The sequence below is a fragment of the Nyctereutes procyonoides genome, unplaced genomic scaffold (assembly GCF_905146905.1).
Source record: "Nyctereutes procyonoides isolate TBG_1078 unplaced genomic scaffold, NYPRO_anot_genome, whole genome shotgun sequence".
Lineage (NCBI taxonomy): Eukaryota > Metazoa > Chordata > Mammalia > Carnivora > Canidae > Nyctereutes > Nyctereutes procyonoides.
Window position 1 is genome coordinate 68,450,558 of NW_026575140.1, and position 26,813 is coordinate 68,477,370.

Below are 26,813 nucleotides of genomic sequence, written 5' to 3' on the forward strand. Positions count from 1 at the left end.
TTACTTCAGACTCCTACTCACCACATCCATGCTTCCTGTACCCGGGGATCCCCACATCCCCTCTGACCACCACCAGTCCTGGATGCGCCCATCTCCTCTTCCCTCCGTGCAGGCCTGCCCAGCAGTTCCAGGGGAGACCACATAACCTGCTGGCAGGTTCTAGGACAGCAGCATGTTTGACAGCCCCGGCTGAGTATGGTGTTGCTGAGCATGGTTAGCATTCGCTGTTCTTCCTAGCTTCCCACAGCATCCCTTCCTGAAGCCTCCTTCACTCTGTCCCTCTCAATGTCACAGGCAAGTGGACCTACTTCAGAGTGAAGAGGGCAACCGAAATTGAGCTCCATCCACTGCCCTGGTTACCAGCTAGGTCCTGAGATTTGACCTTTACTGTTCACCTGTGTAGCCCCACTGATCTTTGTCCCACCTTGTTCCTTGAGATCTTTCCAGTTTATCTCTAACTCAGCAGACCCCATGGGTGTAAATCGAAACAGTACCCTTTGAGTAGTAACTGCCCCGACCGCCCATACCAGTTTGAGCTTAAGCCCTGACTCCTGCTGCACAGTTGACCCGTGGAGAGACCCGTGGAATGACTTGTGGAATGTCCGACCGACCGTTACCTTTACCTCATTACAGTGCTAAGGAGGAGCACAGAGTATGCCCAGGCATGTTTCCTTCAGGTTCGTGTGTGACCTCTGTCCCCCTCTACATATGATGACAGGGCTCCTCTTTCTAAATACGCATCCTAACCCTAAATAAAAGGAACCCATCCACCCTGGCTCAGGGAGTTGCAGCTTTAGAAATTATTCACTGTGATCTCCTTATTTGCAACAAATAAAGTTTCCTTTGTTGTGACAATTCCACCAGATGTAGCTTCTATATGTGACTTACCAAGGAGCAAACTCAGGTTAGTTCAATGACACCTCTTCCCCCTTCCAAGCTTCACAAAAGTGCCTATTCCTGCCTCCTCATGATCAGAGGAACAAGTGGCCCTTGTCCTCTCCTCTGAAACCTTGCCACATCACTCACACCCTCCCCTTGTGTCTGTTTCTCCTTCACTGACCTCTCATCTCAGCCTCCAGATGCCCTCTCATGCTAAAACACTCTTGTTGGCTATTGCACCTTCCCCTCAGCTAATATCCATTCTCCTCCCTCACTGCCACTGTTTACCTGCTTCCTCTACCTGCTTCCTCGTGTCTTCACCGTTCACGGGCCTCTGACTTCTAACCCCACACCCTACAGTATCTGTTCTCAAAAAGATCACCAAAGCCTGTTAATTATTAAACGAAATGGGCTTTCCAGTCCTTAGCCTGATTTTTAGACAGAGTTTGACTTTATCAAACACCCATCTTAAAATTCTCTCATCCCTGGATTCCCACACTTTCTCCTGATTTTTTTTTTTTAATTTTACCCTCAATGAACCAGGAAGCGCCTGGAGGGTTTTGTTTTGTTTTTTATTCATGAGAGACACACACACAGAGAGAGAGAGAGAGAGAGAGAGAGAGAGAGAGGCAGAGGAAGAAGCAGGCTCCATGCAGGGAGCCCGATGTGGGACTTGATGCTGGGTCTCCAGGATCAGGCCCTGGACTGAAGGCGGCGCTAAACTGCTGAGCTACCCGGGCTGCTCCCTGATTCTTTTTCTAGCCATCAGACTGCCTATTCTAAAATTATTTTAAGATTTTAATTTTTTAAAGTAATCTCTATGTGCAATATGGGGCGTGAACTCATGACCTGAGATCAAGAGTTATATGCTCTACTGACTAGACTGGCAAGGTACCTCAATAATTTTACTTTTTGCTTATCTCATTATATTCTTTGGACTAAGATGGAGTAGTTTCAAGCCCCCTCTGCCCCCTTTTTGGCCATTTATCAGTGCTGTGTTCTTGAGCAAGTTTTCCCATGAGAGATGGGGCTAATAATACAGATTTTAATGATTGGGTATGAGAATTAAGGGAGACGATGCATAGAAAGTACTTCAGTCGGTAGCTGACAAGAATTGGCAGTCAGTACATTTTCATTTTCTTCATTTTCTTTTTTCCCTTCAGTGCCCTCTCTCCTCACTCCCTTTGCAACCAAATTACTTTTTAAAGTTCACCTTACTTTTTGGGGTGTTGTAAGAACCCACGATTTGGGGGCAGCACTGAATTCAAATCCCTTTCCTGCCACTTAGCAGCCCTGTTACCCTGGGCATGTTATTACTCTTAGACCTTGGTTTCCACATATGTAAAATGGGAATAATAGCTCCCCACAGGATCAGTGTGTATGTGTGCATTGTATGTATGGGAATATAAATAACTAAATATTAAAACATAAATTGCATATATATATAAATTGAAATATGCATTATAGATTTATTTTTATATATCTGGGAAAGAATGTAGTAAAGCACTTAGTACAGTCCCAGCGGGGGGTAAGCATTCAGTAGATGGTAGCTACTGTCTTATTTGCACCTCGCCTGTGCCTGTCACGCACAGATACTCTCACACATGCAGCTCCCACCCAGTCCCATCTCCTGCGCTCTAGCACCTATACTTTGCCAATGGGCTGTAGAACATCTTTACTCTGATGGCTTCAAAGAGTTCAGACTCTTGTTCAAAATGGAACGCTGTGCTCTTCACATGTTCTCCATCTCAGTGAAAGCATCTCTATCCCTCAGGTATGAGTGTACTTTTTGTTTTTGTCGCTGCTTTTATCCTATCAGTTATCTCACTTGTTTCTGGAATTTGTCCTTTTCTAATTATACTATATCAGTCCAGGTTCTCATAATCTCTCACTTGAATTGTTGCCTGGTCTCCTTATTGGTTTCTCCAAATCTGGGTGTTCTTCATTCTGTCCTGCATTCTACTGTGTATTCCGAGTGACCTTTCTAAGATGCACGTCTCCCTGTTTCACTCTCCCGTTTCAAAACTCCACACATTGCTGTTAAAAGTCTTTGAGCTCTAAGTCTAAGTGCAGATAGATCTTGTGCTGACCTATTTCTCCACCATCATCACCAGAGTCACTGATGGCTCTGCCCACACATTGGGTGGGTGTTCCTCCAGGATTACCATGTGCCTTCACTGCTCTTTCTTTTCTTTTTTACCGCCTTTCCCTAGGATGCTGTTCTCCCCTTCCCCAACTGGCAAACATCCTTAGGGAACTGGACGAATGCCTTTAACTCTAGACCCTTCCCTGATCCCCACATCCTTCTACCCTGTTGCTCCTCCTGTGTACAGAGAGTATTTGTTAATATTTCTCTGTGCCCACCATAATTAACTTTGTATCACAGTTATTTATGTGCCTGTAAGCTCAGGACTTGGCACAATTCCTAGCTGTGTTGGTTGATTTTAACAAGTGAAATTTATTATAGGTAAATATGGATCAAGAAGACCAGTTTTACAAGAATGAAGATGGAAGACATTGGTTTAACAGCAGAATGTGTTAAAAATTACGTAGGGGTTTTGGTTGACAGTACTGTGTGAGTCAACAATGTAAGGTGGTAACAAAAAAAGAAAAAAGAAGAGGAGGAGGAAGGAGAGGGGGAGGAGGGAAGAATGTGAAATATTTTGGATGAAGAAGCTGAATGTCTGATTTTACCGCCAGAGGATTGTGTTTGGTTCTAGGTATCATGGTTTTAGAGGAACTTAGACCAGAATAGCAATGATTCTTGAAACTATTTTGTTTTTAAGACTGTTTGAAAAAAACGATCAAAGTAGACACACTGCTAGCTAACACAACCAAGAAGGAAACGGGAGAAAGCACAAATATACAAAATAAGAAGTGACAATGGAGAAGTAACCATTGAAAAACATTGTGAGAGTCTTTGGAGGTCTGTGCAAACATATTTTTAAAACTTTGATGAAATGGATAATTTCCTAGGGAAATCCTGATGACCCAAATTGAAAGAGACAGAAAATTTAAACAGATCAATTTCTGTGGAATAAAAAGGGAATCCTATTAAGAAGCTATCTCTCAAAAGAAGTGCCAGTTCCAGATTATTTCATAGAGGAATTCTACCAAACTGCCACATATCATCAGAGTCCCAGTGCTCTGTGTTATTTCAGAGCATTGAAAATGAAGAGAAACTTCCTACTTCTTTTTAAAAAGCAAATATAATATTGATACCTAAACATGATAAAGACAGTGCAAAAAGGGACTCTGCTTCTCCCTCTCCCTCTGCCACTTCTGCAGCTTATGTTCTTTCACTCACACTCTCTCTCCCAAATAAATAAATAAATTCTTTAAAAATGTATAAAAAATAAAATGTTACACGTGAATAAACAAATATATGAGTGATATATGAGTGAGGATACAAAGCCCATAAATAGACCTACAGACTTACGGAAATTTAATTTATGATAAAGTTAGCATCTCAGACCAGCAGGGTAAAGAGGGAGTTTTAAATAAATGGTGGTGCTAGAACAACTGGGTAACTGTTTGGAAAAAGATGAATTGGATTTATTTCTCATGTCAAACACAAGAATAGACTGCAAATGGATCAGGGATCTAAATGTAAAAAATGAAACCATAAAAGAAGTAGGAAAAAAACAGGTGGATTCTTTCACCTTAGTGAAGGGAAAGGCTTTCTAACCATGACTCAGAATTCAGAGGCAATCTAATAAATGATCAATAAATTTGATGATATAAAAATAGAAACTTTTTCATGGCCAAAAAGATACTATAAGTAAAGTCAAAAGACAACTGACAAACAGAAATATCTGCAACACATGTCTAAGACAAAAGGGTAACATTCCTAAGATCTAAAGAATTCTTAAAAATGGAAGGACAAAGAACCTATCAAATTTTGATAGAAAAATGAGAAAAAGACAATTCATTCAGATATCAAAAAAAAGTGATAAAAGGTAAAAGATACAAAATGAATTATTAAGCCTACAAAAATAAGGTGTTTTTTTTTTTTTTTGGAAAGATTTTATTTCTTCATTTGAAAGAGACAGAGCATGAGGGAAGGGAGGAGCAGAGGGTGAGGGAGAAGCAGACTCCCCACTGAGCAGGGAGCCTGATGTGGGGCTCTATCCCACTCTATCCCAGAACCCCAAGATCATGACCTGAAGGCAGACATTTAACCGACTGAGCCACGCAGATGCCCCTACAAAAACAGGTTTAAATTCATAATGAAAGAAATGAAAATTAAAACAACACTAAGATACAATTTCTCACTTATCACATTGGCAAGGATTGAAAGTACGACAACATTCTGTTGGCAAGGCTTTGGGAAAGTGTGCTCTCATGCATTCCTTTGGGGATGCAAACAGATACAACCCTTTTGGCAGTGAATTTGGCAATATCTGATAAAATTATCCAACTACTTGCCTTTTTATCCAGCAATCCCAGTTCTTGGAATCTACCCTGAAGGTAGACTTGTATCAACATGAAAATATACATGCATAGGGTCACTTATTGTGGCTTTGATTGTAGTTGCAAAACATTGGAAAAACTCTAAATGCCCACATATAGGAGAATGGTTGAATAAATTCTGGCTTATCCACATAATGGAGTACCACAGTAGCTGTAAAAATGAATAAGGAAAAATATCTAAACTAAAAATTCTAAATTAAATCACTCCATACATGGAATATATTAAGTGAAGCGAAGTGAAAAGCACAAGTGCAAAGAGAATATCAATGCTGTGCCGTTTTTCGCACAAGAAGGAAAAAAACAGGAACTCATGAAGTTGGTTATGTATGGGGTGGGTAGGAGTAGGTGGAAAGAACGGAGAGGAGAGTGGAGTAGAAGGAATGATGAGGAAGTGACACCTTCCTGACTAGATGTTTTTGTATAGCTCTGACTTTTAGAATCATGTTAATCTTTCACCTGATCATCCTAAATGTGGAGAGAACCCACAGTGGACTACTGATACTAGACAAATGAACCCAACTGTATTGCAAATGAAGAACATAACCACACCGAAGGGAGTGGAGGAGAGCTAACCTACGTGACTTGTGAATCAGTATTTTGACTAATACTGTAAAACTAAAGACAAAAAGAACTCTGCAAAAATATTATGGTTAGTAAACTAATTTTTCACGAGGTATGAGTTAGCAAGTCTGATGCTATTTTATGTGTTCTCTAGGATTGAGCACATATTAGTAAATATATAGTGGAGAGTGAGAGTCTGATTTCTCATGGGGAGAAACGAGTTACAATAAAAGGGATGGAAAGGAGTGAACTCTGCATTGGATTGAAGGAGGGATCAGGGTAATTTATGCTAGAATTCATGGTGTGTCTCTCTGTCAAGATAAGTAGACATAGACATGTATGTATATGTGTATATATACTCATGTTTCCTACTCTACTACTGACAGGGCCAAGAATGTTACCCCAGTGACTGAGCACAACTCATGCCCAGAGTTTGGTTTCTAAAAGCTATTCTCCAGTAAAAAGAACTGGAGTTCTTTTGAGAAATAGATGATTCCAGAGCTGGGCAAGGAAAGTACAAGTTGAGGAGTGCGGAGTATCTTATGATGCCAGAAAGTAAGGAAGTGTTCAAAAAACATGATAGGGCCGTATGATCCAGCAGTCCTATTTCTGGGTTGGTAGCCAAAAGAATTGAAAGTGGAATCTTTTTTTTTTTTTTAATTTTTTTTTTTTTATTTATTTATGATAGTCACACACAGAGAGAGAGAGAGAGAGAGGCAGAGACACAGGCAGAGGGAGAAGCAGGCTCCATGCACCGGGAGCCCGATGTGGGACTCGATCCCGGGTCTCCAGGATCGCGCCCTGGGCCAAAGGCAGGCGCTAAACCGCTGCGCCACCCAGGGATCCCTGAAAGTGGAATCTTGAGGAGGTATTTGCACACTCATACTCACAGCAGCAGTATTCACAATAGCCAAGAAGTGGAAGCAATCCACATGTCCATCAAGATGAATGGATAAGCAATACGTGGTATAAACATACAAGTGAATATTATTCAGTCTTAAAAAGGAAGGAAATTCTGACACATGCTACAACATGGATAAACCTTAAGGACATTATGCTAAATGAAATAAGCCGATCACAAAAAGACAAGTAGTGTATGATTCTACGTTTTTGAGTTGTTATTTATTTATTATTTATTTTTTAAAAGATTTTATTTATTCATGAAGGACACAGAGAGAGGCAGAGACACAGGCAGAGGGAGAAGCAGGTTGCCTGCGGGGAGCCCGATGCAGGACTTGATCCCAGGACTCTAGGATCATGACCTGAGCCAAAGGCAGATGCTCAACCACTTAGCCACCCAGGCTCCCTTGAGTTGTTATTTAAAGTATTCAAATTCACAGAAACAAAGTAGAATGGTGGTTGTCAGGGGCTGAGAGGAGGGGGAAATGAGATTTATTGTTTAATGGGTACAAAGTTTCAATTTTACAACATGAAAAAGATCTGTACTTTCATTGCACAGCAGTGTGAATATACTTAACACTATTGAACTGTACATTTAAAAATAGTTGAGATGGCAAATTATATGTTATGTGTTTTTTACCAAAAATTTTTAAAAAGTGATGGGCACATATAACAAGGATACAGAAACCAACATTTGTCGCAATTTGAGCAGCAAAATAAATAATGATAGTGATGGATTAATATAATAAATAAGTAAAAGTAAAATATATACCCATGAACCCATACTGATATAAATAAGTAAATGGGGGAGGGAAGAGAGAACTTCTCATATTAGAAATTCTAATAACTGTAAAAGGAATGATGGAATTAGAAAAATCATCATTTGGGAAACGTCAGAGGAATCAATCAGGAAAAAAAAACTCAATGATTTTCGGGAAAGAAAAATCGATGTTAAATTTAAAATGGACAGATAAAGTGATGATGAGAAAAAGGGTATTTTCATAGTCTCAGAGCATTTTCCCACAAGATAGATAGTTATCAATTACAAGGGGAAAAAAGCAACTTTATAATAGAGAAACCTGGCAGACACTACCTTAACCGTTTGATAACAATTAATTTCACCAACAATGAGATGTACTGGCATGATGTCTCTGTTGATATGGTCCACTGAGAAGGGTTCACTATGACTTCTGTGTTATTCATGCCCCAAATCCATAACCTGAATTTAATCAGTGAGAAACTTCAGATAAACCGAAATTGTTGAGGGACACTGTACAGAATAACTGAGCATTATTCTTCAAAATTGTCAAGATCATAAAAAACAGAGAAAGACTTAATAACTGTCCCAGATTGGAGGAGACCAACGAGGCATGATGGCTAAACATAGCGTGACATCTTGGACAGGAAAAGAACAGTGGGACAACTGGTGAAATTAGAATAACATCTGGAGACTAGTTCATTGTCAGTGTTGATGACCTGACATAGTACAATCATTGTACTATGGTTATGTAAGATGTAAATGTCGGGGAAGGACACCTGGGTGGCTCAGTGGTTAAGCGCCTGCCTTAGCTCAGGGCGTGATCCCGGAGTCCCAGGATCGAGTCCCATGTGGGGCTCCCTGCATGGCGGCTGCTTCTCCCTCTGTCTGTATCTATGCCCCTCTCTATGTTTCTCCTGAATAAATAAATAAAATCTTAAAAAAAAAGTGGGGGAGTCAGGTAATGGTTATTGGGGAACTCTTTGTACCATTTTTGGTCACTTTTATGTAAATATGAAATTATTTCAAAATGAACAGTAAATAAAATGGAAATAATACTTAAGGGTTTTGAATAACCCCCTAGTGTGTAGGTCAACAGTGTGTTCTGGTGGCCAAGGAAGGAAGAAAAAGGGAAATAAAAGAGTGAAATGTGGGGATCCCTGGGTGGCGCAGCGGTTTGGCACCTGCCTTTGGCCCAGGGTGCAATCCTGGAGACCCGGGATCAAATCCCACGTCGGGCTCCCGGTGCATGGAGCCTGCTTCTCCCTCTGCCTATGTCTCTGCCTCTCTCTCTCTCACTGTGTGCCTATCATAAATAAATAAAATTAAAAAAAAAAAAAGAGTGAAATGTCTCAAACAAGGAATCTTCATGTCTCTTTTTATACCCAGAGTATTGTGTTAGGTTCTAGATGTCTTGGTTTTGGAGAGATTTAGACAGGAGATCAATAATGCTTGAAACTATTTTATGTAAGGGATGTTGACCTTTGCTCACAGCTCTGGATGTATGTAGGAGCAGTCAAGTAGTATCGATATACCTGGGCCCTACCAGGTACCTGTTAGCTCTACCAGAATCCTATGAGGGAACTTGGGAAAATAAAGCTTCCTAAGTTATACCCCCTGGAGAGAATTTGATGGGGTCTTGTCTACATGTTTGTGTTTTTTAAAAGCTTCCCTTGTGATCTTGATGCTTAGCCAGGAATGGGAACAGTGCTTTTCAAAACTTAATGTGCATATGAATCACTAGATCATCTGTTTAAAGTATGGCCTCTGATGGAGTAGGGCTGGGCTGGAGCCTGAGAGTCTGCATTTCTGACGGGCTCCCAAGTGATGCTAATGCTGTTGGCCTGTGGGCCATACTTGGGGTAGTAGACAGCTACTTCACGTAGATTATTACTCAAGAGACCCAAGCATTGGCTGTGGGGAAGAAAGTGGTTTAGACGAAGGTGCCTTCTGTTCTGAGCAGTTGAGAAAGGTTCACTGAAACCTTGGGGATGAATTTATTTGGGTGGTAGTGTGGTGCAGTGAAAAGAACACTGGCAGGAGTTAGAATTTCATAGTCATGGTTACTGTCTGAGTGACCCGGAACAAGTTAGATCACTGTTTTTGATTCTCAGTTTCCAATTAACAGAAAAAATGCAGTAAAACTTCCCCGGCAGATTAGTGTCAGGGAGAGTGTGTTCATGGGACCTAGCAGAGTGGTGCCTGGCTGGCCCCTTTGGTGGAGTGTGTGTGACTCTTGATTTCAGTGGTTGAGCATTCTCCTTCAGCTCAGGGCATGATCCCGGGGTACCAGGATTGAGTCCCACATCAGGCTTCCTGCATAGAGCCTGCTTCTCCCTCTACCTGTTTCTGCCTCTCTCTCTGTGTCTCTCATGAATACATAAATAAAATCTTAAAAAAAAAAAAAGCCAACAGAAGGCTTTAGTTACTCAAGTAATAATGATCTTGGCTTAATGTAAACCACTTGTGCTCCTCTGCCCCTGCATTATTAATCTTTTCAGTCATTTAAGTCTTGGCCTGATGAACTGTGACAAATGATTCACTGGCTCAAATATTTGTCGTGTACCTGTTACTCTAAAGTCCAATAATTCTAAACTCTTGGTACTCCCTGTGTAGAGCATAGTTCAGACCTGAGCTCCTTTGAGCTCACTGTCCCCTTTGCCACTCCTTCCAACCCCCAAAGTATGGGCTCAGGTTGGGCTAGTGCTGTCAGAGCCCTGTGTGACCCAGACATCCTCAGGGAGATCAGAGCTGAGGTGTGCAGGAAGGACAGGGAAGGCTTCATGGAAAAGCTGATGCTTGAGCTGAGCCTTAAGAGGAGGCACCAGGCACAGGGAGGGGATGTGGCTGGAAAGCTCAGTGCGTTTGGGGTACTGTGCATGGTTTGGATGAACTGAAATGTGCCCCACCAAGGGGAGGGTAGTGAGTAAAATTGGAGAAGAGGTAGCAGCCAGCACACGACAAACTAAATGCAGCTAAGGGGGTTGGATTTTATCTTGAGGATAAGAGAAGCCAGTGAAGGATTTGAAGCAGGAATGTGTGGAGGGTGGGTTGAAGATGATACTAGGTACAGGAAGCTTGGTTAGGAGGTTTTTAAATTATCATTTAAATTAAGTTAGCCAACATATAGTAAGTATATCATTAGTTTCAGATGTAGAGTTCAGTAATTCATCAGTTGCCTATAATATCCAGTGCTCATCCCATCACATGCCCCCCTAATGCCCATCACCCAGTTACCCCATCCCTCTACCTACCTCCCCTTCCCCAACCCTGTTTGTTTCCTAGAGTTAAGAGTCTCTCATGGTTTGTCTCCCTCTCTGATCACTTCCCATTCAGTTTTCCCTCCCTTCCCCTATTATCCGCTGCACTGTTTCTTATATTCCACACGAGTGAAACCATATGATCATTGTCTGTGTCCGACTGACTCATCTTGGTCAGCATAATATCTTCCAGTTCCATCCACGTTGATGTAAATGGTAGGGGTTCATCCTTTCTGATGGCTGAGTAATATTCCTTTGTATGTATAGAGGACATCTTTATCCGTTCATCTGTCCATGGACATCTGGTCTCTTTCCACAGTTTGGCTATTGTGGACATTGCTGCTATAAACATTGGGGTGCAGGTGCCCCTTTGGATCACTATGTTTGTATCTTTGGGATAAATACCTAGTAGTGCAATTGCTGGGTCGCAGGGTAGCTCTATTTTTAACTTCTTGAGGAACCTCCATACTGTTTTCCAGAGTGGCTATACCAGTTTGCATTCCCACCAGCAGTGTAAGAGGTTTCCCCTTTCTCTGCATCCTTGCTAACATTTTTTGTTTCCTGACTTTTTAATTTTAGCCATTCTGATTGGTATAAAGTGGTATCACATTGTAGTTTTGATTTGTATTCCCTGATGCCAAGTGATGTGGAACATTTTTTTCATGTGTCTGTTGGCCATTTGTATGTCTTCTTTGGAGAAGTGTCTGTTCATGTCTTCTGCCCATTTCTTGACTGGATTATTTGTTTTTTGGCTGTTGAGTTTGTAAGTTCTTTATAGATTTTGGATACTAGCCCTTTATCTTATATGTAATTTGCAAATATCTTCTTCCATTCCCTAGGTTGCCTTTTAGTTTTATTGACCATTCCCTTTGCTGTACAAAAGCTTTTTATCTTGATGAAGTCCCAGTAGTTCGTTTTTGCTTTTGTTTCTCATGGCTTTGGAGATGTATTTAGCAAGAAGTTGCTGTGGCCAAGGTCGAAGAGGTTGCTGCCTATGTTCTCCTCGAGGATTTTGATGGATTCCTGCCTCACATTTAGGTCTTTCATCCATTTTGAATTTATTTTTGTATGGTGTAAGAAAATGCTCCAGTTTTATTCTTCTGTATGGTGCTGTCCAATTTTCCCAACACCCATTTGTTGAAGAGACTGTCCTTTTTCTATTGGATATTCTTTTAGTTAGAAGTTTATATGTTGGCCAGGTAATCAGATCCCAGCTGTTACCCTAAATGCCTTTTTTGGTCTTAACTCCTTTTCCCCAGAGCAGCATGGTTTACTATGGAGGCGCCCTGTGCCTGACTGGTCTGCCTCCCACGGTGCTGTGGCTGAGGAGTAGGAAAAAAAGGAGCAGAGCTTGGGCAGGAGTCTGGCCCATATCAGGCAGAGGTGCAGCCACCCCTATTCTGTGGAGTGAGTTGGTTAGCACAAAGCCCTTCGTCAATGCTTGGACCACGTTTACTGTGTTTCAATACCATGTATACCACATCCTAGCTGGGGACATTGGGGAAGTTCCATAACTTCTCTGAACTTCATCCATAGAATGGAGAGGATACTGACCCTTCAGTGCTTTTGTGAGAATTAATTACATGATAATAATGATGAAAATAATAATGACATCAACTGTGTGGCAGGTCCTGTTTCAGGTACGTTCATCAACACAATAAAACATACATCAAACACCAAAAATAGTGTATAGTTCACGTATGTATTAAGTTCTTCCTCCCACTACCTTGCTGATGCTGCACTTCTACAGTTTGCCAGCAGCTGATAGATTATTCCCTTAGTACTGTCTTACAGAGACTTCATTTATTCCCACAAATCGACACAGAGAAAATAATGAAGATTTAATTTAAGCTCAGGGAGCAGCCAGCGAGTAATTTCCAGCATCATTTCATTGACAGAGTACTTGTGGCTTAGAAATCAACTGTTCTTTAACCAGATTGTAACTTAATACTGTTAGCCTCTGAGCCTGATTTTTGGGATTCAGGGTCTTGGGCTTCGGCAGAAACCCAACAGACCTGCTGCTGCTTCTGGGCCATTATTCATGTGCCATTTTGATATTTAGTGCCCTTCTTCAGAACAAATGCATAATCAGAATAAACACCTGAATGCAAGCTTTGTGTAAGGCACAACATGGAAGACGTAAGATTATCCAAGGGCTGGGATGAGTTATATGTTCCTCTCTGGGCCCATCAGACTTCTGATGATACTGTCTAGCTTAGTCTCACAATAAGTGAAAGTTCTCCCTTCCGCCTGCCTACGTCTTTAGGGCACTGCTTACCAAAGCCTTTCTTTTCCTTCTTTGTGCGGGTTTTAGGCAACTGGATCCTCTTTGGCAGTATAAAGCACAGATTATCACTAACTGTGTAGCAATCCCAGGATTATGGACTCAGGAGAATAAATCTTGCATTGACTCTGAGATGATTGCACTTAAGTCTCATTGTGAAGAATGTAGTGATGGCAGAGGTGGTTCTGAGCAGTTTTGCTGTTTATTCCTGGTTCCCCAATACCTGCCTTCTGAGTATCACTGTCCCTTGTGCATTGTAGACATGAGTGATTGTTCCTGGGAAGCACAGTGGGTTGCTGGCGGCAGTGATTACACCTGAAAACTGGCTGAGTTTCTTGGCTGGTCCTCATCCCTGGTCAACAGAGAAAACACAGGCAAAGCAGGAGTCCATAGTCCTTGAGACACTCATCTGCTTATCTGTGTCTACATTGCCACCAAATCAGTGGTTAGCTTTCCCTGATGACTAGCATAAAACTAGAGATTTTTAGAACACATTCCATTTCTGATCATCTTTCTTCTTTATTCCCTTGAAACCTCCTCCTCCCTCCCTCTGGATGTAGATTTCCCACCATAGCCCATTCTCAAATGCTGCCCTAGGAGGTGTGGGGCAAAGGATAAGAATAATATGCAACCTTTGTCTTATTTCCACCTTTGGTTTTCCAGCAACAGCTACAGGCGTACGTGGCCTGGGTGAATGCACAGCTCAAGAAGAGGCCAGCGGTGAAGCCAGTGCAGGACCTGCGACAGGATCTTCGGGATGGGGTGATCCTGGCATATCTCATCGAGATTGTTGGTCAGTTGACCCTGGACTCTGATGCCAGCATAAGCCAGAACATGCCTTCTTTATCCTCCATGTGCCCTTCAGACCAGTTTGCTGCTTCTTTGTAATATGTGGAAATGGAAGTGTAGAAGGTTTAACATACTCGACCAATGTTAATTCATTTATATATGACTGAACAAATTCTGTGTGCAGGCACTGTATTATGCTCCGGGAATGTGATTATGAGCACAGTGTATCCTCTCAGGAGTATTCCTATCTAGTTGGAAAGACTGGAAAGTGAAGTCAATTCCATTCTTGTACTTAGGACTCTAATGGGGAAAGGACAAAGAGGAGCACGTGGGTGGATGGAGGCACCCAATCTAGTCCTAGGGGTTCGACTTTCCAAGGCTATGTAACTGTATGTAGCAAAGCAGAGGCACAAAGCTAGACCTGCTTTAATTCCAATGTTCATTTATTTTTATTTATTTATGTTTAAAAGGTTTTATTTATTTATTCATGAGAGATACAGAGAGAGGCAGAGACATAGGCAGAGGGACAAGTAGGCTCCTTTAGGGGAACCTGATGCGGGACTTAATCCCAGGACCCCAGGATCACAATCCAAACCAAAGACAGACACTCAACCATTGAGCTACCCAGGCGTTCCCCAAAGTTCATTTTAAACCTTAGTTTTCACTGATTTGAATCAATTATACTTGAAAATATAGTCAGAAAATGCAGAAGTCACAAAAGTATGTAAAAGCCTTTTTTCCACCTGCACCAGTGACGTGTTCTTTCTAGAAGGGACCAGTGTTAGCAGTTTCTTGCATTTCTTTTCAGACGTTCTGTGCATCTACAAGCAATATGAATATGTATTCTTGGTTTCCCAAAACCCACATTCTTAAATGCTGGATTTTATTGTGACTTTGCTATATGGAAAAATTCACTGAATTCACTATCTTATTCCTCAGTCTTTCTTTAACACGTCCTCATCATCGGGCTTTTGATCCCACTATTCCACTGAAATTGCTTGCGTCAAGGTCACAACCTTTGCCTTATCAAATCCAGTGGCTCTGCCTCAGTCTCCATTTTATTTAGTTTAGCAGAACTTGACACAGTTTGTCCCTCCTCCTTCAGACACTCTCATTACTTGGCTTCCAGGACCCTCCTTCTTCACTGGCTCCCCCTGTTTGTGCTGCTGGCTTTATTCCTTTTTTTTTTTTTTAAAGATTTTATTTATTTATATGAAAAAGAGAGAGAGAGCACAAGCAGGGGGAGAAGCGGGCAGAAGGAGAAGCAGGTTCCCTGTGGAGCAGGAAGCCTGATTTGGCACTTGGTCCTGGGACCTGGGGTCATGATCCAAGCTGAAGGCAGACACCCAACCAGCTGAGCCACCCCAGCACCCCTGGCTTTTCTCCTTTCTGACCTCTAAATGTTAAGGTCCTCTACATTCAGTCTGTAACCCTCGTGTTTCTCTGTCCCCAAGTGATCTCCTCCCATATCTATATCGTTAGCCCTAAACTTGTCTTTGAGTTTGAGACATAAATATCAACTTTGTGCTCAACATGCCACCCGGATGTCTAAAGTGCAGCAGAGCTTTGGGTAACCTTCTGCCTCCCAATTCCTACATCCTCCAGTTTCTTCACTGAAGTAACACAGGACGGTACCATTCACCCAGCCATTAACACAGAACGCTTGGAAGCTGTCCTTCATTATTCTCTTTTCTTCATATCATATATTATACCCTTCACTTGTGCTATCTACTCTATGTTAAAGTTTCACCCAACATCTGACTTCTCACCTGTCAGCCTTTTCCAGTCAAGCCCAGAACCATCATTATCCCTTACTTTGGCTAGTTTGATTTTCTAACTAATCTCCCTGTTTCCTCTCTATATAAGCTGAGTCCATATATAGTCAACTTCTAAAAACACAGATCCTGTAAGTCCCTTGCCTCAGACTCTCCTTTGGCTTCACATTACACTCAATAAAATTCCAGCTCTTTACTCTGGTCCATAGACCCTTAAATGTCCTGGCTCTGCTTACCTGCCTACCTTCTTCTAGGACTTGGCTCCCTCCTCTCTCTCCTCTCCAGCCACACTGGGCTTGTAGTTCTTCCTCAGATAAGCTGAACTCATTTCTACCCTGGCATTTGTACCTGTGATTCCTCAGGCTGGGATGCTTCCTCCTCAAATCTTAACATCTCTTATTTTATTCAAGTCTCTGCCCAAATACAATATCAGGGAGGCCATGATTCTACTCCCGTTTGTTTTTCCTCATAGTCCTTTTCACCACCTGAAATTATATTACACATGTACTGGTTAGCTCGGTCATTTGTCATCCCTGGAGATATGACCTCTGCAATGGGAGGGACTTTGTCCATCTTGTTCATTGCTGTTTCACTGGTGCCCAGAACAGTGCTTGGGACACAGCGGGTGCTCAATGAGTATTTGCTGAGTGAATAAGTGCACACACAGTCACTTCACAGTCTCCTGGATTTAGCTTTGAAAATTTGAAGACCCTCCAAAAGGCTTTTACTTTCTTTCTTTTTTTTTTTTTTTGGCTTTTACTTTCTTATTCCCCATCCAAATTACAAGCACCAAGGCTTAACTCACTTGCATAATTATATATAATCTTCTCATTTACATCAAATATTCCCTTTCTTGGTATCTGGCTATTATGAAACTTTGATAGTGTTCCTCCCTATATCTTTTATATGTTTTCTCTCTTTTAACAGCAGGAGAAAAACTGAATGGGGTACAGCTGAGTCCCAGTAACCAACAGGAAATGAAGAATAATGTGGAGAAAGTGCTACAGTTTGTGGCCTCTAAAAAGATTCGAATGCACCAGACTTCAGCTAAAGGTCAGTGCTTCGTCATGTCTTTGGGGGATGAGTATACTCAGCTTTACCCAGGGATTATGAGCCTTGGAAGAACCATCCATTGTATAGCCAACGGTTCTGAGTAGACTGCAATAGGATTAGGCCCATGGTCTCATATCATTTTTCCATAAAGAGAGTTACCCTCTTGGGACAGGGTGATCATTGAAAATCTGGGTGGAGATAGACATTCTCTAATGAATAAAAGTTTGGTTGAGTGTATGTACGAAAATTAATAGAGTAGAAATGACAAGATTGGGATATTAACCTTAGAATATCTCATTTAAGTCATCAAAAATGAAGATAGATTATGTTTTTCAAGTTCCTTCGGTTTCATGCCCAAGCATTATTTCAAATCATAATAGCTATATTTTTTCCATCCAGTTTTCTAGAAGAAAAATATTTTATAGCTTTTTTTTTTTTTGGATATCACGGAATATTTCAGGCAAGATGAAAGGGGCTCTGGGGCCTTGAACATCCCCTCTGTTGTAACTGCATGGCCAGAAGAGATCACTTCTCTTCCATAATGAACCCAGCTACAAGGAAGCCATTGTTCAAGTGTCTTCACAGAGCCCCAGGGTCTCTGGCCTTCCCACTGTTTCTCTAAAAATGATTGTAGATCTAGTTCTATTTCAGCTTCAGTTTCTGGGTCTGATTGCCTGTGGCTCTGATGAGAATGGGGGTGGGAGGGAGCTTTCCTTCCACGTTGGATTATTGGTGCTCTCTGTGTTGGGATCATTCAGGTGGGGCAGATACTGTATATACCACTGAGAATGCCCTGTAGAAAGTATCAAGCATATTTGCAATGCCGTGACACTAAAAAGATAGAATTTCACCTATTCCTTAGTTTAACTTTCACCAGACCTATCACATTGTTTTTTGCGTGCATTCTTCTTTTTTTCCTAGGGCAAAATTTAGAGTGCCATAATATCACTGCTCTGGTCCCCCTGAGGGGTGGGCTTGGGGATCTGGCCCATTAAACTTAGCTATTTTGAGGAATACTGCAGTGGAGGACATCATTGTCGTTTACCTGGAGAAGTGCAACAGCTTCCTAATTAGTTTCCCGGCTAATTAGGGGGAATTTTGTCCACCCCCCTCTGCTCTCCACATGGCAGCCATAATGATCTTTCTGGGAACACATGAGTTCATGCCACTGCTCTGTGCCTGCAGGTCCTTAGGGGGAAATCCAAAGTCCTTCCTGTGGCTTGCCATGACCTTTCTGACTTGACCTCTGACTTCACTGCCTGTGGCCTTGCCCTTCACCCTCTCCCCCTGCACTCTGAGCCCTAGCTGTGCTGTGTGTTTTTCAATGGCTCTGTGACAGAGCCATGCCACAGAAATATAATGCAAGTCTCATAGACATAACTTAAAAGTTTCTAATAGCTACATTTACCAAAAAAGTGAAATGAGAGAAACTAATTTTAATAACACATTTTATTTAACCAAGTATATCCAAAAATATCATCAGTGGAGTATGTGATCCATGTAAAAGCTAATAATGAGATGTTGTGCATTCTACTTTTTATACTAAGTCTAATGAGATATGTTTCAATCTGACTTTTTTTTTTTTGGTGCTAAGTACTGTTCTTCTAGCACATTTCAATTCAGACTATACCCTTTCAGTGCTCAGAAGCCTCATGTGGCTCGTGGCTCCCATACTGGACAGCACGGCTCTCACATGTCGTGCTCTCTCTCACTTCTAGACCATCACACCTGCTGTTCCCTCTTCTTGGAATATTCTTTCCTTCTCCTCCTTCACTTGATGAACTACTATTTGTCAGTCAAGTCTCAGTTTTAAGTTTACTTCCCCTAGGAATCTACTTGAGCCCTTGAGACTGGACAAGATGACCTAACTTTGTGCTCCTGGAGAATCCTGTACTTCTAACATTACACATCACTATACTTTATTATAATTGCTTTTACATGTTCTGTCTTCCTATTGAACATGGCTTTGCGAGGACGAAGAGAACAGTATCACTAGCAAATATGTGTTAAATGAATGAACCCTATGCCTCCCTCTTAGGACCTCTGGGTCTGTTCTGTCTCTCAGATATTGTGGAAGGAAACCTGAAGTCTATCATGAGGCTGGTCCTTGCCTTAGCAGCTCATTTCAAACCTGGCTCCAGCAGGACAGTGAGCCAAGGACGGGACTCCAGAGCCCCTCTGCAGAGTCACCAACCACACTGTGCCACTGCTGTGGCCCAGGGAGCAGCTGCCGCTCTGGCTGATGTGTGTCATGACATGTCACGGTCAGGACGGGATGTCTTTCGATACAGACAGAGGTAAGGGCAGAAATCTGGGGATGGGAACTTGTTCCTCTCTCTGATCTCTCACGGTGAATGATACCATGCGATAGATGGATGTGTATCATCTCAAGAGCCCTGCATTGCAGAAAAAAGCATAAAGTATAGGTCAGAGAGGACACACCAAATGAGAAAAGCCCTTTTAAGAGAGATGTTTACTTTGCAGTTAGTGGAAAGTAAAGGAATCATATTTGTAATTTTTTTGTTCTGGTGCCCAGGATTTAAATATATGCCTTTGGCACAGTGGGTTTTCTTCACTGGGAGATGTGTGGGAGCAATGTTCCAAGTCATCTGGGGGAGTCTCTCTCTAGAACATATCCTAAAGCCAACTTGTCCTGAAGACTCACAGCAGGAAACATTGTGGGGATTGTATGTCTGCTGGGAGAGAGCCGGACGCTAGGTGTTGCAGAGATTGGTGAAATTAGTTGTTTTATGTCTGTCTTCCGTACTGGGTGTCAGGTGTCTCTAAGGCAGGGGCTTGGCCTTACTCCTCTTTTTTCCCTTAGTGCTCTCAGAGTGGCCATCGGTCTTTTCTTATTGAGTTGACCTGAACTGAGGACTGACACCCTCTCCTTTGCTGGTGCCCTCCGCCTTTAGGAACAACAGCATGGATGAGGAGATTGAGAATCCCTACTGGAGTGTGCGCGCCCTGGTACAGCAGTATGAAGGGCAGCAGAGGTCCCCGTCTGAGTCCAGCTGCTCCAGGTAACTGTGGTGTCAGCCCTGTAGCTCTAACGTCTTGCTTAAAAGTTGAACTCTTGGGAAGTCTCCGAGTTTTGAGCTTCAAGGAGCAACACAACAGGCAGTAAGGCTCCTAACTCATTTCTCTTTCACTCGGTTTCTGTTAACTTTAAAGGGGTAGTCTTCAGCACTGCTTTGCGGTTTCTTGCTGGCAGGAAGGTAGGGAGGGTGGGGTGTTTTCCACACAGGGAAGCTTTGTGCTGAGCCTGAGCGTCACTGCTCAGCTCTGTCCACATGGGGGCGTGAGTAGGAGCTATTTAGGGCCCAGGCCCTGGCTAGGATATCTGCGCCTTAGGGCAGCCACCGATTCCGACAGCCAGTTCCATGGTACTGTCTCTGCGCCTGGCCCCAGAAGGCTGTATCAAGCTTGTAACAAGAGAAAAAAAAAAACTGAGCAGAGCTGTCTGAGAGCATTAGAACATTTCCAACTTTCATTTATAGGGCTAGGAACTGTGGCAGACTAGTATGCCTGTGAGTGGGATAAGATGTTTGGGACCCTAGCAGAAAGGCCATCTCTAGCTCTTTGAGCCAAGTGCAAAGACCCAAATAGGACACAGTGCTCTAATAAAAGCCTGATCGATGCCAAGTGTAGTGGCAGGAAAAGACTACTTTCCTGGCTCATATAAATCATGCTCCTAAAAATATATCCCCAGATCATGTTAGCTTATTTACAAACTTCATTTCATTGCTGAATCATATTTAATTTATGCTCTTATGACCTTTTCTTTCCTACCTCAACCCAGCTTAGTCTGTTCTAGTTAAGCCTAGTTGTTCTTTGTCTTGTATGTATCTTAGGTGCATTTGTTTTCTTTCCTTCTGTGTTTTTCCCATATAAAATTCCATCTGAGATTGATAGACTGTTTCTTAATTCAGTGCAGTCATATGGAATTCTTCCCAGCATTTTAATATACCGATAACCTTGCTCAACTTTAATTTTTACGTTTAGTAGATTGCTTTTTTATTTATAAAGTTCACATAGCATAAAATTAGCCATTCATCATTTTAAAGTGTACCATTCAGTGGCATTGAGTATCTTCCTCATGTTGTGTGACATCACTTCTATCCATATCAAGGACATTTTCATCACCCCAAAAAGAAACCCTGTACCCGTTAAGCAATAGGTGTGCTAGTATGAGAATCTGAAGCGTTTCTTCCTTGCTTGCTGCTTAGACTATCATTTGGTACAGAATCAAAGGCTGTTCCATTGTATAAGGAGATGTATTGCTTCCTGTATGGCTACAGGCCTTTCACTCCTTTGTGCCTGCCAGAGTTAGAGTTAGAGAGAGGGCCAGAGAGAGTGTGTGTCAGAGAGTCATAGAGAGTGAGAGAGAGAGAGCCAGAGTGAGCCAGAAAGGAGAGTCTGGATTTCTTCCTGAGAACACCTGCTTCCTTGCTTTCTGGCAGGAGAACTCAGACTAGGGCAGGAGCTTTGACACTGTGAATTAGGGACCCACTGGAACTCGGGCTGCAGTGGGCAGGCAGTGACAGATCTCCTGGGAGAGGGGTCAAGTAGTAATTCGCATCCCCTTGCTGATTGTTGCCATTTTCTTCTAAGCTGACCTCTCACTCACCTCTTTGGGATGCTGGGTCAGCACCCTGAGTTTTCCTCAGTGAGCGCCGGGACCCAGCAGGCTCTGGAACATTCTGCCCGTCCCCACCTTCCTCGGGAAGGGGGGTGGGGGAGAGGCCACCTCGTGGCTCAGTGACCCAGGAAGGCCGGGAGACCCGCCGTGTGAGTGTGAACCGGGCGTGGCTCCCATGCGGGAGAGGCGGCCGGCCCCCTGCGCCTGGAGACCCCCGGGCGGGGCCCTGGCCGCCTGCTGCTCGGCAGACCTCGCGTCCACGCAGAATGGTCCCCAGCCGGGAAACTGGAAGGCTCGCAAGGCCTGGGGGACGGCGGGAGGAGATGCGCTTGGCGGCGCGGTCTCCAGCCGGGCGAGGAGCCGGCGGTCCCGGCCGCGACCTCGGGGCCGCGAGGGAGGGAGGGGTCGGCGGCGCAGAAAGGGCGTCTGCGGCCCGGGGTGCCCGCTCCTCCCGGCGCCCGGGCCCCGCCCCCGCCCCACCCACCCCCACCCCGGTCCGGGTCGGAGCCCCGCGCCGCCCGCAGCGCCGCCAGCCTGGGAGCGGGGGCGGAGAGGGGCGGGGCGGGGGCGGTGCGGAGCCGGGGCTGGAGCCGGGGCAGGGGCCGGAGCCGGGGCCGGGGCCGGGGGTGCCCGCGCGCAGCCGGAGCCACGGGCGGCGCGGCCCGGGGCCGGCGATGGGGTGAGATGCCCGCGCCCGGGGGCACGGCCGGAGCCGCGCGGCCGCCGCGATGCCGCTGCCGGGGCCCCGCCGCGGGCGAGGGGAGGCGGCTTCCGTGCGGGCCGGGCTGCGGCAGCGTGTGAGCGGCCGGGACCGCGCGCCTCACACCCGGGAGCATCCCGGTCCGCGGGGCCTCGCCGCCCGCCTCGCCGCCCGCCTCGCCGCGCTTCCGACTCGGCTCCGCGGGCGCGGCCGGCGGCCCTGGTAGGCGGCCTGCGGGGCAGTGCTTCTGGGGGCCCCGCGCGGGGAGACATGCCCGTGACCCCCCGCCGCCCGCCTCGCCCGGGGAAACAGGCTCGCTGAAGCCGGAGCCAGGGCGGGGACCATGGGAGGGACGCAAGTCAAATGGTGAGCAGGAGCCGCTTCGGCCGGGGGGGCTGGGGCTGGGGCTGGGGCTGGGGGGCGGGGGCCGGGGATGCTGCTGGCCGGGGATGCTGCTGGCCGGGGCCGGACCGGGATGGCCGGGGGCGCGGCGCCGGGAGGATCGCCGCCCAACACGGAGGGTTTGGGAGCCGAGCCGAGCCGCAGCGGGGAGGGAGGAGTGGCCCTTCACCCTGTCCCGTCTCCGCTGCGGGAGGGCACGGCCGGAGGACCCAGGACTCTTTCGCGTTACCCATTACCCATTTTTTAAGAATTGATTTTCCTGTCATTTGGACTTTGCTGGGGGATCGTTTGTCTGATGCTAAGATTGGAGAGATGTTAGACCTGTGGGAATTAAGAAATGTAGCAGTCACACTGTTTTTGTAATCAATTCCCTGATTTGAGGCGATTATGATGGCAAGCGGGGCATTACTGGTTTGCAGAATAGGGGTTTTGAGTTCTTCGGGGAGCCTAAATCACGTAATTAATTAGCATTAAAATACTTTTCTGTGACCTGAAGTACATGATCGAATGCACCATCCTCACTGGTATAAGGTTCTTGGGGATGCAGCAAGATTGCTGCTCTGACATGTGCCTCAGGATTTTTCTCCCACAGGTTCTTTATCTTGTGACTTGGCCACCTAGTTTCATGGTCTTACCTCCCTGTGGCCTCACATACTGGCAGCCTCAAATTCAAGAAAGAAAAATGTTGTTTTCCTTTGGCTGCTCTGCCACTCCCCCAGTGGGGTTGGAGGTGCAGACATCCGCCTCCTTCTGCCCTTATATGGGAGACAACTCACTTAAGAGGAAGAAGGTGGAGCTGAGCATGCGTCTCTGCTTTCAGGGGAGCAGTTCTCCAGCATCCCAGGTTCACACTCCTCTTCCCACCCTCACCCCCCTGCGTCTCACACATCCGCACTGTGGTCCAGCCAAATGCAGGCAGTGGAACGTGTCAACCATAGCACCTCGTCGGCTAAGGAAGTGTCGTTTTATCATTTCTCAAAGAAGAGCAGCTGATACGGGCCTCTGTCTGCAAGTGGATCCCCATTTCTGTTGGAATCTGAATGCGGAGGCCTGAATGGTCATAAATCTATTCTCCTTATGGTGACAGAGATCCCTGACGCTAATGCTTTTCCAGCAGTTAGTTCATGTTGGCCTGGAAGCCAGATTGCCCAGGTGGTGAAAGATGGATAAGCAATGACCTTTTCTAAATACCACTTCTTGCCACCTCTCTATAACAACCCCCCCCCCTCCTGCTGGGGTGATAGATCTTTAGATAGGGTAAAGCAATTTTCCTTCATTTGAAGAAGCAAAAAACTTTGTATTTTTTTCTGGGGTTCTGATAAGGATGAGGATGTATCACTGGTTGAGGTCATTCCACCAAAGCCCTTAAACTTGGGACAACCAGGAGCATGAGACACTAGTCCTCAGGCGGCTTTCAAGGTTTTGAAATCTCTGACTACAACCACTTGTGCTCAGCTCTTGTTTTTCTTGGTCTCTAGGAAGACAAAATGTTAACTCCTGATCGTGGCTGTGAGGATTAGCCTGGGAGACTTCAGGGGCACATTAACTGGGTCAGTGCATCCTAGACACTTTCACTGTTGTCTGGGTGATGGATTTGGAAAGAATTCCTGAGAGGGGGCTGGGCCCAGAGACCCCAGGGTCCCTGAGATTGTTTCAGAGCTGATATTCTCAAGGTGCGGCAGTGCAGAGAAAAAAAGGCTCTTCAGATTCCTTCTCCCTGTCAGATGGAAAATCCAGCCTCACATTCCCATCTTGTCCGCAGATTTGGCTGTTGTTCTGCAGCTTTAAAAGTCATCTTCCCTGATAATCACAGCAGTTCCCTCCAAGGCTAATAGTTGTATGAGAACCTAAGAATCATTGGGAGGTTTGTGGTGATAGTTTGCAATTAGTATAAGCAGGGATCTAAATAACTCTTTGATGGTACAACCAGGTAAACCTTTCCCTTTCCTTAGCAGATCTTTCCCCATTTTCTTGTCACGTACGATCCTTGTTTATATATCCCTGCCCTTTTGCCCAGTCCAGCACTGTCCACACACTAGCAGTTCCTCACCGTGAATCACCTCAGCATTGTCCCTTCTCTTGAGACCAGCCTAGAGCTGATCTGCCGTGTTACTGTGCTGGTGATGCTTGTGTCTGTGAGTTTCAGTATATTGGAAGTGGATTTTTCTTCCAGCTCCCAAAGCTGCTAAGACACACACTATATCTTTCTATCTTTGAATCTGGGCCCCGGGATAGTGATGGTACAGGTGGTGGTACAGGTTGTGGTGGTAAGTTAAAAAAAAAAAAAAAGCGCAAACAAAACAAAACTTGGAGTTCTTTAAGATGCTAGATTACCCATCCTTCTGGTAAATCTCTTCTTTGCGAATTAGGCTTCCAGGCAGCCTTGCTGTGGAAAAAACTTCCTAGGACTGGGTCATTCATTCCTTTAACATTCATTCATTCAATAATTCATCCTGTACTCATTCAACAAATGTTCGTTCATACCGTGGGCTGGGGACTGTGTTGGGCAGTAGGGTTAATAAAAAACATGTCTCTGGGTTAAATTATGACAGTTGGCTTCTAACCAGCAGTTCACAGGGACACCTGGAGGCTCAGTCATTAAGCGTCTGCCTCCGGCTCAGATTATGATCTCAGGGTCCTGGGATCGAGCCCCGAATCGGGCGCCCTGCTCAGCAGCGAGCCTGCTTCTCTTGCTCCCTCTGCTGTTCCTGCCACTTGTGCTCTCTGGTTCTCTCTCTCTTTGTCAAATAAATAAATAAAATCTTTTAAAAAAATAAATAACTGTTCATACTAATTGTTCTCTTACTTTTCCTTCTATCACAGCCTGACTTCACCCAGTCCTATCCACAGTGCCAAGAGCGAATCCATTATAACCCAGTCAGAGGAGAAGGCAGATTTCGTGATTATTCCCTCTGAAGGAATAGAGAACAGAACAGGTACTGTCAGTGTGCCTGGGTTGGCTCAGGGTATAGCCCTTGTCTTGAAATGTTTGGGGGTCCTGACTGTCTACCTATAAATTCCCTGGCCTTCTCTCCCTCTCTGTGGCCTGTGCATGCAGGGTCAGCTCTAGGGGGCTCTGATGCCTTTGAGCCAATGAATGTGGTTATCTTCTTGCAGAATGTCACTTACGATATCATAGCTGTCAGAAATCTTACAGCCATGTAGACAGGCTGTTCCTCTGCTGGCTGTCTATGAATTAGGAAGCGACTTTGGGGCGATCCAAAAGTCTTACTTAACTAAACCGTTTTTATTATTCCTATGTTATAGAAATAATTTCAGTAAGTTCTTGACTTAAATTTGAACCAGGAATAGATCAGTATGAGTTGAGGTGCCTGTGAAAATATAAAGAACAGGTCTACATCAGGTTTTTGTGTGGGTTTGTTTTTTTGTGTTTTTTTTTTTTGTTTTTTGTTTTTTGTTTTTTAATCAGGCTTTTGGTGTGAGGGCTATAGAAAGGACCACAAAGGGTTCCCTTTGTTTAGACTTCTCCTTCTTCTCTCTCAGTTACTCTCTTTCTTCTTACATAAACATACAGGGAAGCATAAAAGAAGCAAAAGCATGTGATTTTGATAGTTCTATTCATCTCTAAGGGCTGTAATGAAACTGAAGCCCTCAAAAACAAAAACGACTTAAATTCTTGCCTCTAGCCCTGGAATGAGCAGCAAAGAGTTAGTCACGTTACTGATTCAGAAACTCCTGGGACCTTGGGGAGGGAAAGCATTTACTGAGTGAGTGCTCCGGGTCAGGCACCATGGAGCCCTGCATATAAGTTACCTCATTCAATCTTCCCAGCAACCCAGAGGAATTACACTTATTACATTCACGCTTCTGAATGAAGGCGCTTACTCAGAGAGTTTATACCCTTCTGTATTCCATAATGCGTTTTTAATGGCCGTGCACACAATTAGATGGGATAAAATAGACACCAGGAAACCAGAGCAAAGAGACCATAAACGTCGGAAAATAAAACAAAACCAGGAGCAAGATTAAATAGCTTGTGCATGTGTGCTTTCACTAGTTTGTTTTATGTGTGACTCATATGGTGTCACATGTGGACGGGGCTTCGGTATGACGGAATGGTCAAAGGAATATTAACTCGAAGGCTCCCCTCTGAAGCTCTGCATCAACCGTCAAGAATTTGGTTTTCATTGCAACTGGTAGTTAGCTACTTTCTTTGTACCTGGCAGATTGCAGCTTTGGGAATGCCAGTTGCAGAGGATTAAGAATAGGGTCTATGTGTCCCATACCAAGATTCCCAAGGAGGGAATCTTATTACTTCTTCAAGGTTCCATCGCTTTCCCCAACAGGAGGGAGGCGGAGTTCCTAGCCAGTCTTTAT

The 26,813-nt window shown here is 44.4% G+C and overlaps 1 protein-coding gene across 12 annotated transcripts in view; it reads left to right on the forward strand.

Annotated features, from left to right (window-relative positions):
* DIXDC1 (DIX domain containing 1) overlaps nucleotides 1-26,813 on the forward strand; it is a 72,099-nt gene that overhangs the window by 18,545 nt on the left and 26,741 nt on the right. For 10 of the 12 annotated variants that reach the window (XM_055306724.1, XM_055306727.1, XM_055306730.1 and 7 more), the window contains 5 exons: nucleotides 13,778-13,907; nucleotides 16,606-16,731; nucleotides 18,797-19,028; nucleotides 19,647-19,754; nucleotides 25,299-25,411. In XM_055306724.1, coding sequence (XP_055162699.1) covers nucleotides 13,778-13,907; nucleotides 16,606-16,731; nucleotides 18,797-19,028; nucleotides 19,647-19,754; nucleotides 25,299-25,411 — 709 coding nt within the window. Of the gene's footprint in view, nucleotides 1-13,777; nucleotides 13,908-16,605; nucleotides 16,732-18,796; nucleotides 19,029-19,646; nucleotides 19,759-22,305; nucleotides 22,440-25,298; nucleotides 25,412-26,813 lie in introns of those variants that run through there. The other 2 variants (XM_055306733.1, XM_055306732.1) reach the window with 2 other exon arrangements.